General features: G+C 49.4%; 1 protein-coding gene across 3 annotated transcripts in view; it reads right to left on the minus strand.

Moving 5' to 3' along the window:
- Positions 1 to 5,493: 5,493 nt before the first annotated feature.
- The window catches only part of INTS9 (integrator complex subunit 9), a 60,645-nt gene continuing 52,023 nt past the window's right edge, over positions 5,494 to 14,115 (minus strand). For 2 of the 3 annotated variants that reach the window (XM_062489598.1, XM_062489597.1), the window contains 3 exons: positions 8,915 to 9,013; positions 7,810 to 7,947; positions 5,494 to 6,887 (listed from right to left, as the gene is read on the minus strand). In XM_062489598.1, coding sequence (XP_062345582.1) covers positions 6,711 to 6,887; positions 7,810 to 7,947; positions 8,915 to 9,013 — 414 coding nt within the window. In that variant the 3' untranslated portion in view covers positions 5,494 to 6,710. The remainder of the gene's footprint in view (positions 6,888 to 7,809; positions 7,948 to 8,914; positions 9,014 to 14,115) is intronic. The other variant, XM_062489599.1, reaches the window with a different exon arrangement.

The following is a 14,115-nucleotide window of genomic DNA, read 5'->3' on the forward strand; positions in this document are numbered from 1 at the left end:
CCTGGACCCTTCAGCCCACCTGAGGAGACCGTAGCAAAGGCAGGTTGGAGGTGTTCGGGTGCAGCATCAGCCCAGCTCCTGTCACCACTGCTGTCCCCATCCTTCCTCCCATGGCACAGCCCTTCCCACACACCACATCCTGGCTTCTCTTGCCCTGTGACTACTACTGAGGCCTCTCAGGTGTCACCTGGTGAAGAGCCCTTTGCTCTGCTCTGCTCTGCTCCCCACCCTGAGCCCCTGGAGAGGGCTGAGCTTGGCCTGGATGGTCCTTCCTGGCCCCAGCTCTGGCCCAGTGCCATTCCCTGTGGCCCGGGGGGTTCAGTTGCTGCTGTCTCAGTGTCTTTCCCCACCTTGTCCTGCTGATCCTCTGAAGATAGGGGGTGTGTTTGGGGTTTAGGGAAGATCCACCTTCAGCACAGACAGGGCTGGGAGTGCTCCAGACTCCTGGAGGCTCTTGAGCCTTCTCCGTGCTCAGCCCAGCCTGGGTGTGCCAGACCAGAGCTGCAATTCCTGCTCTGCCTCATCCCCATCCAGCACTGTGCCCGTGGCGGGTTTGCCGTGGGCCTCAGCACAGCTGCCTTAACCCCAGCCCAGCCTCACACCCTGGCTTTGGGCTGTGTCTGAGGCTTAATCCCAACAGGATTAATCCCCACAGGAGCTTTCCAGTGTGTGATGCTGCTGGGATCACACTCCCAGAGTGGATTTGGAGCTGGGTCCTCTCCCCCAGAGCAAAATGCTGTCACACCTGTGACCCCCCAAGCTCAGCTTGGTCCTCATGTGATGTTCTCCCTCAGCACATCCCAGATGTTTGTGAGCAGCCTGGAGAAGCTCTTGCTGGGTAGGTGACACACAAGTGTCACCTGGATGTCACCCCTGGTGTGTCTCTGGTGGTGGGAGCAGGGATGGGCCAGCAGCAGCTCCTGGGCTCATTGCCAAGGTCAGCCCTGTCCATGCTCCTCCTGCACCACATTGTGGGGCCTCTCCAAACTCTTCTCCCCAGGTTTTCCTATCAGCACTGACACTTCCTTATGGGAAGGGGAGGGAAGGAGCAGCCCGTTCCCAGCAGAGCCCATGGCTCGTGCCTTCACCAGCAGCACTGACCACAGCAAAACAAGGAATCTTTTCCTGTGGTTTTTTTTTTTTTCCTTTTCCATTCCCTTTTTGCTTTAACATCAGATGCCCCAAATGCAGCATGTGTTACAATCTCCTTAAAAACGCCACGGGAGACTCCTGTGAGGCCCTGGAACACCTGGAAGGATTCTCTGCCCTGCCCAGAATGGAAATGTGGCACTTGTCAGGAGCTGTGTCAGCTCCAGCATTCCCGAGGGGCCTGAGCTCCTCTCCACGGCATTAATTCCCCCCTCATTAGTGGGGGTTCGTTAGCAGCAGTGCCATGGCTCAGGTGCAGCCCAGGCCCGGGCTCAGCTCTGCCTTCCCAGCCCTCCCAGAGCACAGAGTGATGTGGGCAGGGACTGCACTTCATCCAAGCACAGGTGCTGCTCAGCAGCCCTCAGGCTTTCCAAAATCCAAAGGGAAAATCCAGTGAGATGGAATTTCTGGGGGAACACGGATGGGATGGGAAGTGCTGGCATTGCCGAGTGCATCGTGGGGCTCGGGATGCTCAGGGTGTCAGAGCCCAGGCTGGGAATTCTGCTTTCCCTCGCTGTGTTTTGATTCAAGGCCAGTTGAGATCAGGGATCAGCAGAGCAAATCCAACTGTTCTTCTTCCCAGGCTCTTTGGCTTTTTTCCCAAGCTGTTTTTTTTTTTGTTGGGAGGATCTCCCTGTCCATTTTGCTGGAGCAAGGACAGGATGTGCAGTGGGATCTCCCTCTGCATGTCGTGGGATGAATTCCTCCTTGCTGAGTGCCCCTAAAGGGGAAAGATTTGGGGGTGAAGGGGTAAAAAGGCTCATAAAGGGAGATACCTGGGCAGCAGCAGTGTTGGGAGGGATGGAATTCTGTGAGGAAATGAAATGCCAGCGGGAGCATCTTCCCCACCTTGGCTCTTTCCCAAATCATCCCAAAGATCACCGAACCCCCTGGAGTACTGGATTCACAGTCCAGCTTTCTGCTCCTGACACACGCCAGGACCTGAGCTGTCCTCCACCAGGGAGGAGAGGGGCTTTTCCAGAGAGTGCTCCCACCCGTGCCACCATCCCAAACATCCCTCCTTGCTACCACCCATCGTTCTCCCAGGATTTTCAGGGCATCCCAGGCTCACTCCGAAGCTCAGGTTTGCTTGTATGATCCATCCCAGCTCCTGGGGCACGCGGCCTCCACCACCCCAGCCCTGAGGAGCTGGGAAGAGCTCTTGGCAGCTGCACCTTTTCCCTGTTGCAGAGTTTCTGCTGCTTCCCCCGGGCACGGAGCGAGGCCTCTCCCGCTGTAAATAGAAGGACTGAGGTGACATGGCCGTGTCACACGGCCCCTGCCCTCCCCTTGTGCCCACGGTGCCCGTGAGCACCTGGATTTCAAATCCAACAGGAACTGAAAGACAAGGAACACTCCTTTGACACGAGCACAATGTTGAGTTTTTTTGTAAAAGGTTCCAATAAATGGAGAGTTTAACTTGGGAGTGTCTCGGTGCCTCTTTGCTGGGGCTGGGAGAGGGGCTGGACCAGGATGGGGCTGTTGCTGCTCCAGGCCCTGGGACACCCCAAAATAAAAAAAAAAAAAACAATAAAACCAGGCATCTCCTGGGCTTCTGTTCCCATGGGGCAGGTGAGCTGGTCTGGAATGCTGGAAACTCCTCATGGATGGCAGCGCCTGGAACCAAACCCCATCGTGTCTGTGGTGAGCTCACGGCTGGGCCAGCAGAGCTCCAGGGAGGGGGTGGACCCTGAGTGGCTTCCAGGGACATCCCCAGCCCTGTTCTGGGGCTGCTGCTTGTGGGGGGGGTTTGTAGGCAATGAAAGCAGCAGCTGAGCTGGTGCTGGGACTGCAAATCTGCCCATCCCTGCCTGGGGATCCAGAACCTTTGGGGTCAGTTCCTGTAGCATTGCTGGCTCAGGATGCTCCCAGTCCCTCTCCTGTGCAGGAGGCTGAGGTGGAAAAACCAAATGGATCCACGAGGTTTGTGAGCGGATCCCCAGCTTCAAAGCTGCAGGGAGGAGCAGAGGGGAGGAGTGGAGCCAGCTGGGCCAGGGGCCATGGGATCCCCTCCACGCTGGGCTGGGGAATCCTCCAGGATTTCCTCTACGTGGCTGGATTGCCTCTCTTCCTTCCTGCTGCCTTTTGTTTCTTGCCCTCCCTCCCAAGCAGCTGCTTCCTCCGTGGTCATTTTTTCACCTCTGTGTCTCCCACCCTTGCTGCTGCTCCCGCTGGGAATTGTGTCCTTTCGTTTCCCTTCTGCCTTGGAGTAAGGCTTGGTTTGTGCTTGGGTTTGTTTCCCGAAGGGGATTTTAAATCCCAAAGGATTCTAGTCCTGGATGCTCAGACTCCCAAATGCCTGTGATCTCTCCCCAAAACACTGTGGGGAAGCGGGGCCATCACTGGCAGGCAAGGACACAGAATTCCTCACTGCAGGATGCCAGCCTGGCAGCAGCAACGGGATGCTGGTTTGGGATCTGATTCCCAAATGAGCTCAGCAGCACCTTGGGCATGGACTCAGCTGGAGCTGATTTTCTCCTGAGGCTTTTCTGGAGATAAAAATCTCCTGATCAATAATTTTTCCTGCTGTAACTGCTGTGTTTGGTGAGGGGAGCCACAGCTCCAGTTCCATTTCCCTGTTTCCCTGTGTTAGGGTTTGTACCCTGGGACGAGGAAACAGAGGTGATAAATCCTGTGAATAATTCATTCCCTGCTCCCAGGAGGAGGGCAGGGTGAAGTGCTTTACACTCCACTCCTCTGCACTACAAACTGCCCTCGATTTTCCCTTTTGCATGATTGCACTCCTTGATAAAAAGCAATTTCACTGGAATTGTTCCCATTCTGCCCAGCAGTGCCATAAAAGCCACCAGCTCCTGCTGGAGCCCAGGAAAGGACCCACTGCCACCCATTCCCAGGTGACTGGGCCCAAGTCCACGGATCCTTCAGGGAGGACCTGTCCCCTTCATGGTCTTCAAGGGATGGGGTCACAGTCCATGGATCCCTGAGGGATTTGAGTCAGGGTCTATGGATCCTTGAGGGATTTGGGTCACAGTCCATGGCTCCCAGGTGACAGCTCACCTGTGACCTGTCAGATCCCACCTTTCCCACCACGAACCTGCCCAGGCCATGATGTGCAGCCAATTCCAAATCCCACTGCTCATTTCCACTCCTCCCAAAGGCTGAGCTGCTGCTGGGGCACAGATCCAGTACCTTGATCCAGTTTCTCTGCTCCTCATGTCCAGGTGCCCATGGAGGTGACAGATCCCAGTGCCAGTGCCAGCCTGGACCAGGTGCCCTGGTATTACCTCACCTGGTCCAGCTCTTTTCATTGGGTCTCACATTAATGAAGAGAAAACACAATAAATTCCCCTCCACCCAGGAACAGCTGTTCCATAAAAGCCATCCAAGAGCAGAAATCTGATTTGTACCTTTCCTCCCCATTATTCCTGTGGGAGCACAGGGTTGGGAAGTCACTGGGAATTAATCACTTGCCACACACCCTACTAATTGTGTTTAATGAGAGGAGCAGTGGAGAGAGGCCAGAGCAGCTCAGGGAGGGATGTGGAATCCAGGGAATGGGGATGGCCACAGCACAAGGAACCTACATGGGGGCTAAGGGATTTATTTTCCCTTCTGAAAGAAGGAGAGTGAAACCACGAACCTTTGCTGTTCTTTGGCCATTAAACTGGGAACTTCTGGATAAAGCCTGGATTGCAACCATGGTATTCTTCCCCTGGCAGTTCCCTGGGCTGCCATGGTTCCTTCTGCTGGACTCACCCAGCCCAAAGAAATGCTGTTTGTTTTTCTCTATCTGTGCAGAGGGAACAAGCACTTTTTCCAGTTTAATTAGGGTTTTTCATTAAAGAATTCCCCTCCCAGCATATTTGTTTTTCCAGCAGGCACAACCTGAATGTAACAAAACAATCCACTCTCAGCTGCTGGACTGATGCAACAATGAGAAGTTTTCCTGCTCAAAATGACAGGAAAAAAAATGTAAAAGCTTTTAATTTTCACTTTCTCCCCCTGAGGAGGGTGGGAAAGCCTTGGGAATGTGAAAAGGAAGGCACTGGAGCAGTGAGATCAGTGCTGGAGCTGAGGTAACCAGCAGAAAGATGAGCTTATCCCACAGCCTCTCTGGGTTAGGAATAATCCCTTTGGAGTTTCTTAAAGTGAAATTATCCCAGTTCTTTTACTCTGGTTAAGTGATGCTAAAGCAGCAAACCTGCAAAGCCTGATGAGGATTCAATTGCACTGCCCCGAGTTTTTCACGCTGATGACACCACTCCTCACACACCCATGGCACACACACAGAATAAAGAAAGGTGTGGGTGCTGGGATCTGCACACCCAACCCAACAGAATTCCTTCATGGGAATGAAATGGGATGTGGACACTGCAGTAGCAAAGAGATTTTATTACAGAGCTGCTTCCATTGCCTCCATCTCCCCAAAGGGATGAACTGGAGGAGCAGCTTTATTTCCCCAAGGTGTCAGGACAAGGATGTGGAATGGACATGGAGAGGATTTTATAAACCACGGGATGTGCTCCCTCCTGGGCAGTCTCACTCCACTTTTTATTTTTTAACACCAAATAAATACAAAACAATCCAATAAAAAATGAACAGCAGTAAATCTGAGAAATGGGTTGCCTTTAAAAGCAGTATTATTGACTTAGGTGAGGCCCCAAATACATGATTTGGGGGGGGAAAGCCTTCCCAGGTCTGCAGTACAGATGGCTTTGGATAAATGACTCAGGATTCCACCCAGGATTTGGGATGGGGGGGTGCTGCAAGGACAAGTTTTTGGAAGGCAGAAACAAGAGGCACTTAAATCTCGAAAAGTTTTTTATGAGCATTAGGAATTTTCCTGCTTTATGGAATTCCCTAAGTGTCTTCCTGAGGTGTTTCCTCCACTGCTGATGGAGGAACCCAGGAGGAACCAGCTTTAGTGAAGGGCCTGGAGCTCCATGGACACATCTGGATGTAACAGGTGAGGCTGCAGCATCAACGAACACTTGAATTCCTAAAGGATAAAGCTTTTCCAAAGTGCCTCTGCTTATGCAGGGAATGACCAGGCTCTTCCCACTATTCCCCATGTCCACCAGACCCCCTTTTTCCATTTTTATTTGTACAATCTTTGCCTCACCAGCTCTCCTCTCCTCATGCCAGTGAAGGACACGTGAACAGCACACGGGGAGGAGAGGCAGGGAATGGGATCTGGGGACTGGGAAGAAGCAGTGGGAGGAAAAAGGCCATTGTTTCAGTATTCCTACAGAGTTCTGGCAGGTGAAGGACTGGGACAGACACTGCTGAGGGACACAGAGGAGCAGCAGTTCACCCTGATGTTGTAAATAAACACTCCAGTTATTTACTCTGCATCTCCTATCTCCTGTAAGATTCCCCCTTCCAATTTTACACAACAGGAATCTCCTCCAAAGTATTCCAAAACAAGTTAAAAATAAGATTTAAAAAATAGATATTAAAAATACTCCCTTGCTCCTCCATGAAGGGGAAGGTGGTTTCTGGTCTCTCTGAATCACAGAATTTTCTCTCTCTCTCCTTGGACAGCTCCAAGCTCTGCTGCTCCAGGCTCTCTCCTTGCAGAACCTCCTGATGTCCATGAGCTAAAATTTCTGCAGGAATTTGAGCACCAGGTCCCGCAGTTTGACCCGGAGGGGCTCGTCATTGTCACAGATGATGTGGGTGGAGTCCTCCTCCAGCTGGATCAGGGTCTCAGCCTCCTGCAGCAGCACAATGTGGCCCTTGGCAGTGTCCTCCACCTTCACATCGCTGAAGCCGTGCTGGATTTGGGGTGGGAGAGGGAGAGAGAGGGAAATCAGCACAGCTCAGGAAAACTGGGAGAGAGGAGAGACCAGGGCATAGGGGTGAGGAGGAATTTCATGGAGTCATAGATTGGGTTGGGTGGGAAGGGATCTTAAATCTCATCCAGTGGCACCCCTGCCATGGGCAGGGACACCTTCCACTGTCCCAGGTTGCTCCAAGCCCTGTCCAGCCTGGCCTTGGACACTTCCAGGGATCCAGGGGAAGCCACAGCTTCTCTGGGCACCCTGTGCCAGGGCCTCCCCACCCTCACAGGGGAGAATTCCTGCCCAATATCCCATCCATCCCTGCCCTCTGGCAGCGGGAAGCCATTCCCTGTGTCCTGTCCATCCATGCCTTGTCCCAAGTCCCTCTCCAGCTCTCCTGGAGCCCCTTTAGGCACTGGAAGTCTGCAATCCTGCCCTTTTCCCTGCCAATTATCTCCAATTTTCTCCTCCAGGTGAGAACATGACTCCACAGAGCAGCAACCAAATTTGTGCAGCTTCCACAGGAGGCTCCTCCACTACTGGAGACATTTCCAGGATCTGTTCTTCACTTGGTCACCTTCTCACAAACCTTGTGGATATTTAAATGGTTTTGAGACTCCCTCAGCTACTGAATCCAAAAGTTCTGTGAGGCAAATCACCCACCCAAAATCTCAGCTTTCATGGGAAAAAGGAGGAGACCACTGATATGAACCCCACAGAGCAGGATACAGCTCCACAGGGAACAATTCCCTCTATTCTGAAGTGCAGGGACACCCTGGAGCACTTTGGAAATTCACTGGCCTTTCTCCATTTCAAGCTACACTAAAATTATTTCCCCTCTCTCTGCAACCAAAGCAGCAAATCTGAGATGTGCAGAAATGTGCAGGAATCCCACCTGCCACTGAAGATTCCTCACCTTCTCCAGAGTCTGCACAAACTGGTCCATGGGGATGGAGCCACTCAGCAGCGGCTTCAAAGATTTGCACTCGGGCACATCATCACTCACCCGCTTCCTCTTCTTGCTGGCAGGAGGTTGGGAAGGTTTTGGAGGGAGCTGATGGACGAGAAGGAAAAAAAAATCCCACTCTGAAAGATGCAACAGGTTGGTAAACAGGCAAATTCAGAGCAAGCAACTACTCAGGAATGAGAACGTGGCTTAGCTCCAGCCATTTATGAGGACTCTGGCATTTTAAGCCCAGGTCTTAAGTTAAGTTTATTTGGCAGCAGGAATGAGTGGAGAAGGGAGTAAATGAACAACAGCAGCCTCAGACCAATCCCACTGCAGCACTTCAATGTTTCCAGAACTGCTGAGGGTTTCCAGGGAAGCAGCTTGGGAAGAGGAGGGCAGCCTGTCTGCTGTGCTCTGACAGAAATCCTCAGCCAACCTTCACATCCCTGCCATTTCCACATTGGGCTCCCCTCCCAAGTGTCCTGGGCCCAGCCAGCTCTGCTGCCCAGTGTGGGAAGGGTTCAGTGAGGCCCTGCAGGCTCATGGCTCTGAGAGAAAGGGGAGCAGAGCAGCCACTGCTGACCAGTGTCCCTGGACATCACCTCCTCTTGCACAGAACTCATGCCAGGAATTCCAGTGCCAGCCTCAAGGGGGTGGCAGGAAGGGAGTGTACAGAGATGTACAGCCTCCAGGGAAACTGAAGGCAGATGGTCCCTTCCCAAGTTTGATGTCCCAGGTCATCTCTCTCCTCTAACCCTTTGTCCTGAGAAGTTGACTGATGCTGTTCCTGACCATGGAAGACAGCAGGATGATCTGTAGCCTCTCTTCAGGAATTATCTCACTTCCCCTTTTATCTCAGCCAGGCACATGGCCAAAGAAAAGAGGGCAGAGAGATTTATTTGCATCCCACTCCCTGCTCTGGGTGTAATTCCTCACCCACACGTGCCAGGGCAAAGCCTCTGCCCACGGCCCTGCTCTGCTGGGAAGGAGCTGCAGGAGGGGCTGCTGGGGTCCAGCAGGGCAGGAAAAGCCAGAGTAAGGATATTTTTCTCCCTTTCCCTTTAGACTGTACCTGCAGCACATGCTTGTTGTCCTTAGTATGCAGCACAGCAGAAACTGTTGCCAAGGAAATACCAGGCTTGATCTCCAAGGGCACGAGGGAATCTGCAAGCTGAAGCAAAAGGAGATTTTGTTCAGCAAGTGATCAGCTCAAAACGTGCATGAACCCAGCTGTGAGATAAATTGGCAGTGTGGTATTTTTAAACATGGGCTAATGAACTGTAAACACAAAGCCACTGATAGACTGAGAGCTCCTCAGACCTGCCCAGCCTCCTTCCAGCTCCAAGAATTACGGATTTCACAGCACCAGCAGAGCAGCACAAGGTTTGCAGGAACCAGGGCTGGTCTCAAAAACCATAATGAGCACAGAGAACCCTTGTGTGAAAAGACAATTGCTTCATTAAATAATTTTAGTCATTAAAACTCCTGGTCTAATCCAACATTATTATGTTTTTTATGCTGATGGACAATGAAAAATCAAAGTGAGTTTCCTTTCAGTTCCTGACTGCAGAATATCTGGAATAAGAAGGGTTTGTCCTTAAAACCCCAATGTTTTCAATCAACAAACTGTTGATTAGTTTGAAATTATTCCAACAGTTCTGCACAAAACCCGTTCCACTGCCATTTATAGAATTCTTCCCTGAAACACATAAAATTTAGTCTTTGCTTGAAGTTTGGATCTAACACTGCTGGCAGTGCCTGGAGTGGGCAATGCTGCACCTGCTGAGACCAGTGGAAGTTGGCCAAATGGGAAGCAACTCTTCCAGCCACTCTTCCAAAGGAATTCTGCAGAAAATAGTGTTCACGAATGGAGAAAAAATTATTCCCTTTTTCCCTCCAAGGGAATTCAAGGTGCCAGGATGCCCAATCCTTTTGCCATGAAAGCACTTGAAAGGGTGTTTTGTGTTTGCTTCGACGGTGGCAAAGTTCTTTTGGTAAGTTCTGAAAATCTCACCTACCACTGTTAAAGCTGCAGGAACATTCTGAGAGCAGCTCCTTGGAATAAAGCAATTAGTGTGTTGGAAAAAAACAAACTTCATTAAAAATCCCTAAATTTTGTCTTTGTTCAGCTGTGGCGAATCCTAGAAATCCAAATTTGATGGAGCAATTCAGCTCACTGTTACTCTGGGACTCTGTTGAAGATCTTTAAAGCAGGCAATTTGAATATAGCCTTTATGTTTTGCCGTTGAAGGCAAAGAGAATGAAAATATAACAACAATCATTGCTTCAGATTTCTCCTGGGACCTAAAAATAGCAGCACTTGCAGCAGTGAGTTCTGCTGCCTTCCCAGTGGTCGAAGGCACTTTCCATTCCAACCACCTTCCTGAGGAGGATCGATACAAAATGGGCTCTGATGAAGAGCAAAGTGACAAATCCTGTGAAGAGAAAGATCCTTAAAGAACAGGGAGAGGCTTGGAACCAAAGTCTTCTGCCAGGGAAGTATTTTGCTAATAACATTTCTGCAGGTTTTAAACAGGCTAAATTGCAACACTTGGGTTATTTACAGTCAGAAAGACAGTAGGACAGGCATCCATTTTTATTTCCTCCCCAGCTCGTAGCCCTCTCCATGTGGCAGCCAATCCTTTCATTATAGAAACTCAGTGACCCAAACCAAAAAGGTCATTTAATCACATCCAGTAATTCACCCACCAAGGCCAGGCAGCACTGCTCCACTCCTTTCAACTGACCTCCTGCACACACAAATCACAGAACTCCTCCAAAAAGCTGCATTAAAGAAACCCTTTTCACAGAGACAGCAAGTCTTGTCTGAACTCCAAGCTATGGCAACTCCACTGTTTCCCCTCACAAGTGGTTTCAAACTTTAATTCTCCTGGCAGTCAGGAAGCCGTGTCTCATTTCAAGGTTGAATTTGTCCAACTTGCAGAGGCTGGCTCTTGTTGTGCCTTTGTGTGTAAGATTGAAAAGCCCCCCACCATGCAGGAATAAATGAGTCTTCCTTCCAGTCATTATCCCAAGCCTGATGTCACACGCTGGCACCAGGAAAGCCACCAAAGCAGGGACACTGAGATCTAACACCACATTAATCAGTCCCCTGCCCATAGAGGAGCACTTGGACTGCCTTAGGATAAATTTGGGGGGGATGTGTGCCCTATTTCCGATTTCAGCTTGGGATGTTTTCTGCCTGTGATCAGAGCTGTCTGCTCATGCTAAACCAGAGGAAAGATATTTTTACCATTAAGTCTTTCCTGTAGGGTTGCATTTTCCACCCCAAAAGGGGATGTGACACACACCCTGTGAGCACAAACACTGCTGTTGGCCAAACTACAGATGTTGATAAAGAACAACGTGGGTTAAGTCACTCTTAAGACTCTCCTAAAGGCTTCAATGGGGACAATTCTCTCCAGGCTTAAGCTGTCTTCAGTCACCAGCCAAAAATCTTCTTATTGGCAATGAGGGGCTGAACAACCACTGAGGATGGGACCTGAAACTCCACAGTAAAAAGAAAATGAGGCTGAATAATCAGTGAATAAAATTAGGGCAGGACCACACTTTCAGCACACATAGTCTTGTCCTCTGGAGGATTCTCCCAGGGACAGACAAGCTGGATGCACAACAGTATTTTAACATCCCAGTTGCAGTAATTTCTTAGATTTTTTTGGGACATCTCCCCAAACTCCTCCCTTCTCCCTTTTTATCTCTGGCTTACACTGGAGAGGGTGCAGAAAGGCTGACCCAGCAGAAAGGGGCAAAGTTTGGGCTGAGTGAGGTGAGCTGGATATGGAGAAGAAGCAGGAGCACAGCAAAGTGACCAGCAGTTAAAATCCCCTGAACTTTTAGGACCTGAAATCACTAATGTGTACATTACGTTATAACGTGTATTTAGAAAGGGGGGCAGCTGGGGTTTTTACATCATTAAATGTGTTTTCCAGATTTTCAAACTGCATAAACGTGGGATCTCTGCATTAGAGGTGGGATCAAACAAGAGAAGCACATGGGAAACCCCAAACTGTGGATCTTTCTGGCAGTTCTGAGGTGGGGAAAGATTCCCAGGCAACTCCTGGGCAGATGCTGCAATTCCTGAAGGGTCATTCTTGAGCCTGCTCCCAGTTTTCATTAATGACCTCAGGACAGAACAAGAAGTGTTCAGAAGTTTGTAGGGCACCTTCAACAGAAAACAGGACCAAGCTATGAGAGAGGAAAAACTCAAAGACCTCAAGAACTGGAGTGAGAAAACCAAGATGAAATTCCATAGCACAAAATGAAGGCCTAGGATGGGGCTAACACTGAGAATTTCTGCTGTGGGCTAGCAGCTCCTGCAAAGGATAGAGGTGAAGGGTTCAGGTTTATTAATCCGTCCCTGGAGAGTCACAAATGTGACATGGCCGTGAAAAAGCTAAATGCAAGCCCAGAAAACATCAGGTAATTCTCTCTGAGATGAGCTCTCACTCTTATATTGGGCCTGGCAAGATTTCATCTGAACTACTTGTAAATTGTGGGTAATTTCAATTCAAGTAAGAGATTCTGAAGGGTAGATTAAGGCAGGAGGAGCTGTCTTGTAAGGTGAAACTAAATCTTGGCTTGTTTAGCCTGGCAAAAAAGCCAAAGGGAGAATTTGATTATTCTACATAAACACCACAGGGAAAATACCAACAAAAGGGAAAATGTATTTATGCTCAAACATGATGTTAGGAATAAATGTGTGCAGGCCAGCAGTGAATATGTGTAGGCTGGAAATTAGGATGTTTCTAGAGACAGTGGGGACTTGAACAGCATCTACTGGGAACAGCAGGGGGAAAAGTCTCTGCAATTTGAAATCTTACATGTTTTTGAGGCACACTATAAACACTGTTGGTAACTGCAGCTGGGTTCTGGCCACATAAGCCCTGAGGGCACTTCCATTTCTGGGTGGGAATGATGGAATACAGCACTGGAGGTTGCTGGGTATGAAGCAATTCCCACCCAGATCCCAGCCCCTGAATAGGATGGAATCTATATGGGACCAAAAAAAAAAATAAAAAAAAAAAAAGGAAAAACAAAACAAAACAAAAAAACCAACCAACCAACCAACCAAACACCCACAAAAAAACCCCAAACACACAAACAAACAAAAAAAAAACCAAAAACAACAACAAAAAAAAAAAACAACAAAAAAAAAACAAAACAACAACAACAAAAAAAACCTCCCCTGCCAATTATTAGAGAAGCCCAAGGATTTTAAGATCTGCCTGAGTTTAGAGACAGCCCTGGAGATCACACCTGCAGAGGTTTTTATAGTAACCACTCCTCAGCAAAACCTGAATGGAGAACCTGGCTCATCCTCCATCTCTCCACTTCCCTGCTCCTCACACACACCAAATCCAGTTTCTGGGTGCAGGACAGCATCTTTAATAGGGCAGAAATGGCTTCAAGGCTGTGCAGTAGACCTTTCACAAGCAGGAAGGATCTGTAGAGTCAGTACTGTAAGCAGAATTAAAACCATGGTCTTTGCCATGTCACTTAAATTTGGATGGTGGTGTCAGGAGGGAAGGATAATTTCCCTCACCTCTTACTTCATTCCCTCCTCTTATCCCTTAATTTTTAAAGGAATTTAGTTAGCAATTAAGTAAGTAAGTACCAGGAGCTCTCATGGCCAGTCCCTTGTAACTAGACAGGAGCAGTCTCCAACAGATCCAGCCTTGGTTTGACAGCCCCTGCTGAACTAGGGAATTCTGCAACTGTCAGATCCTTCAGAGGGACAAAAAACATGTCAGGTCAAACACATGGGGTGAAGGGGAAATTGAAATGTGCCTGTGGAATTTGTGACCAGCAGGTACAGGGAACAAGGCACAGGCAAGCTGCAGGCAGCATGGAAATTGGGGAATTTTGCTTACGAGACCTAAAGGAACAAAGGCTTTTCCACCAGAGAACATCCCAGAAATGAAGGGCATCTGTAGAATCATTAGTGGGTGATCTGAGTCAGGTCTTGTTGGGCTTTCAGCCTCACATTTGACATAATCCAAGGGTTTTAATTCAGCTGCTGAGTTAACCCCAACTTCACAGAGCTGTCACTCACTGGGAGTCTCCCATAGCTCCATCTGGAGCAGATTTTTAAGTCTCGTTAGCTTCAGTGGATAAAGAATCCTACCAGGAATACCTAAAGATTTTGATATTATCACTTGCAGAGGCCCAGGTGTTGGCTCTGGGCTTCCACAGAGCCAACGTCCAGTGAAGAAATAAAAGAAGCACGAGGTACAGTCTGCAGTTTTTGAGCAA

This window comes from Cinclus cinclus, chromosome 3 (genome assembly GCF_963662255.1).
Source record: "Cinclus cinclus chromosome 3, bCinCin1.1, whole genome shotgun sequence".
Classification (NCBI taxonomy): Eukaryota; Metazoa; Chordata; class Aves; order Passeriformes; family Cinclidae; genus Cinclus; species Cinclus cinclus.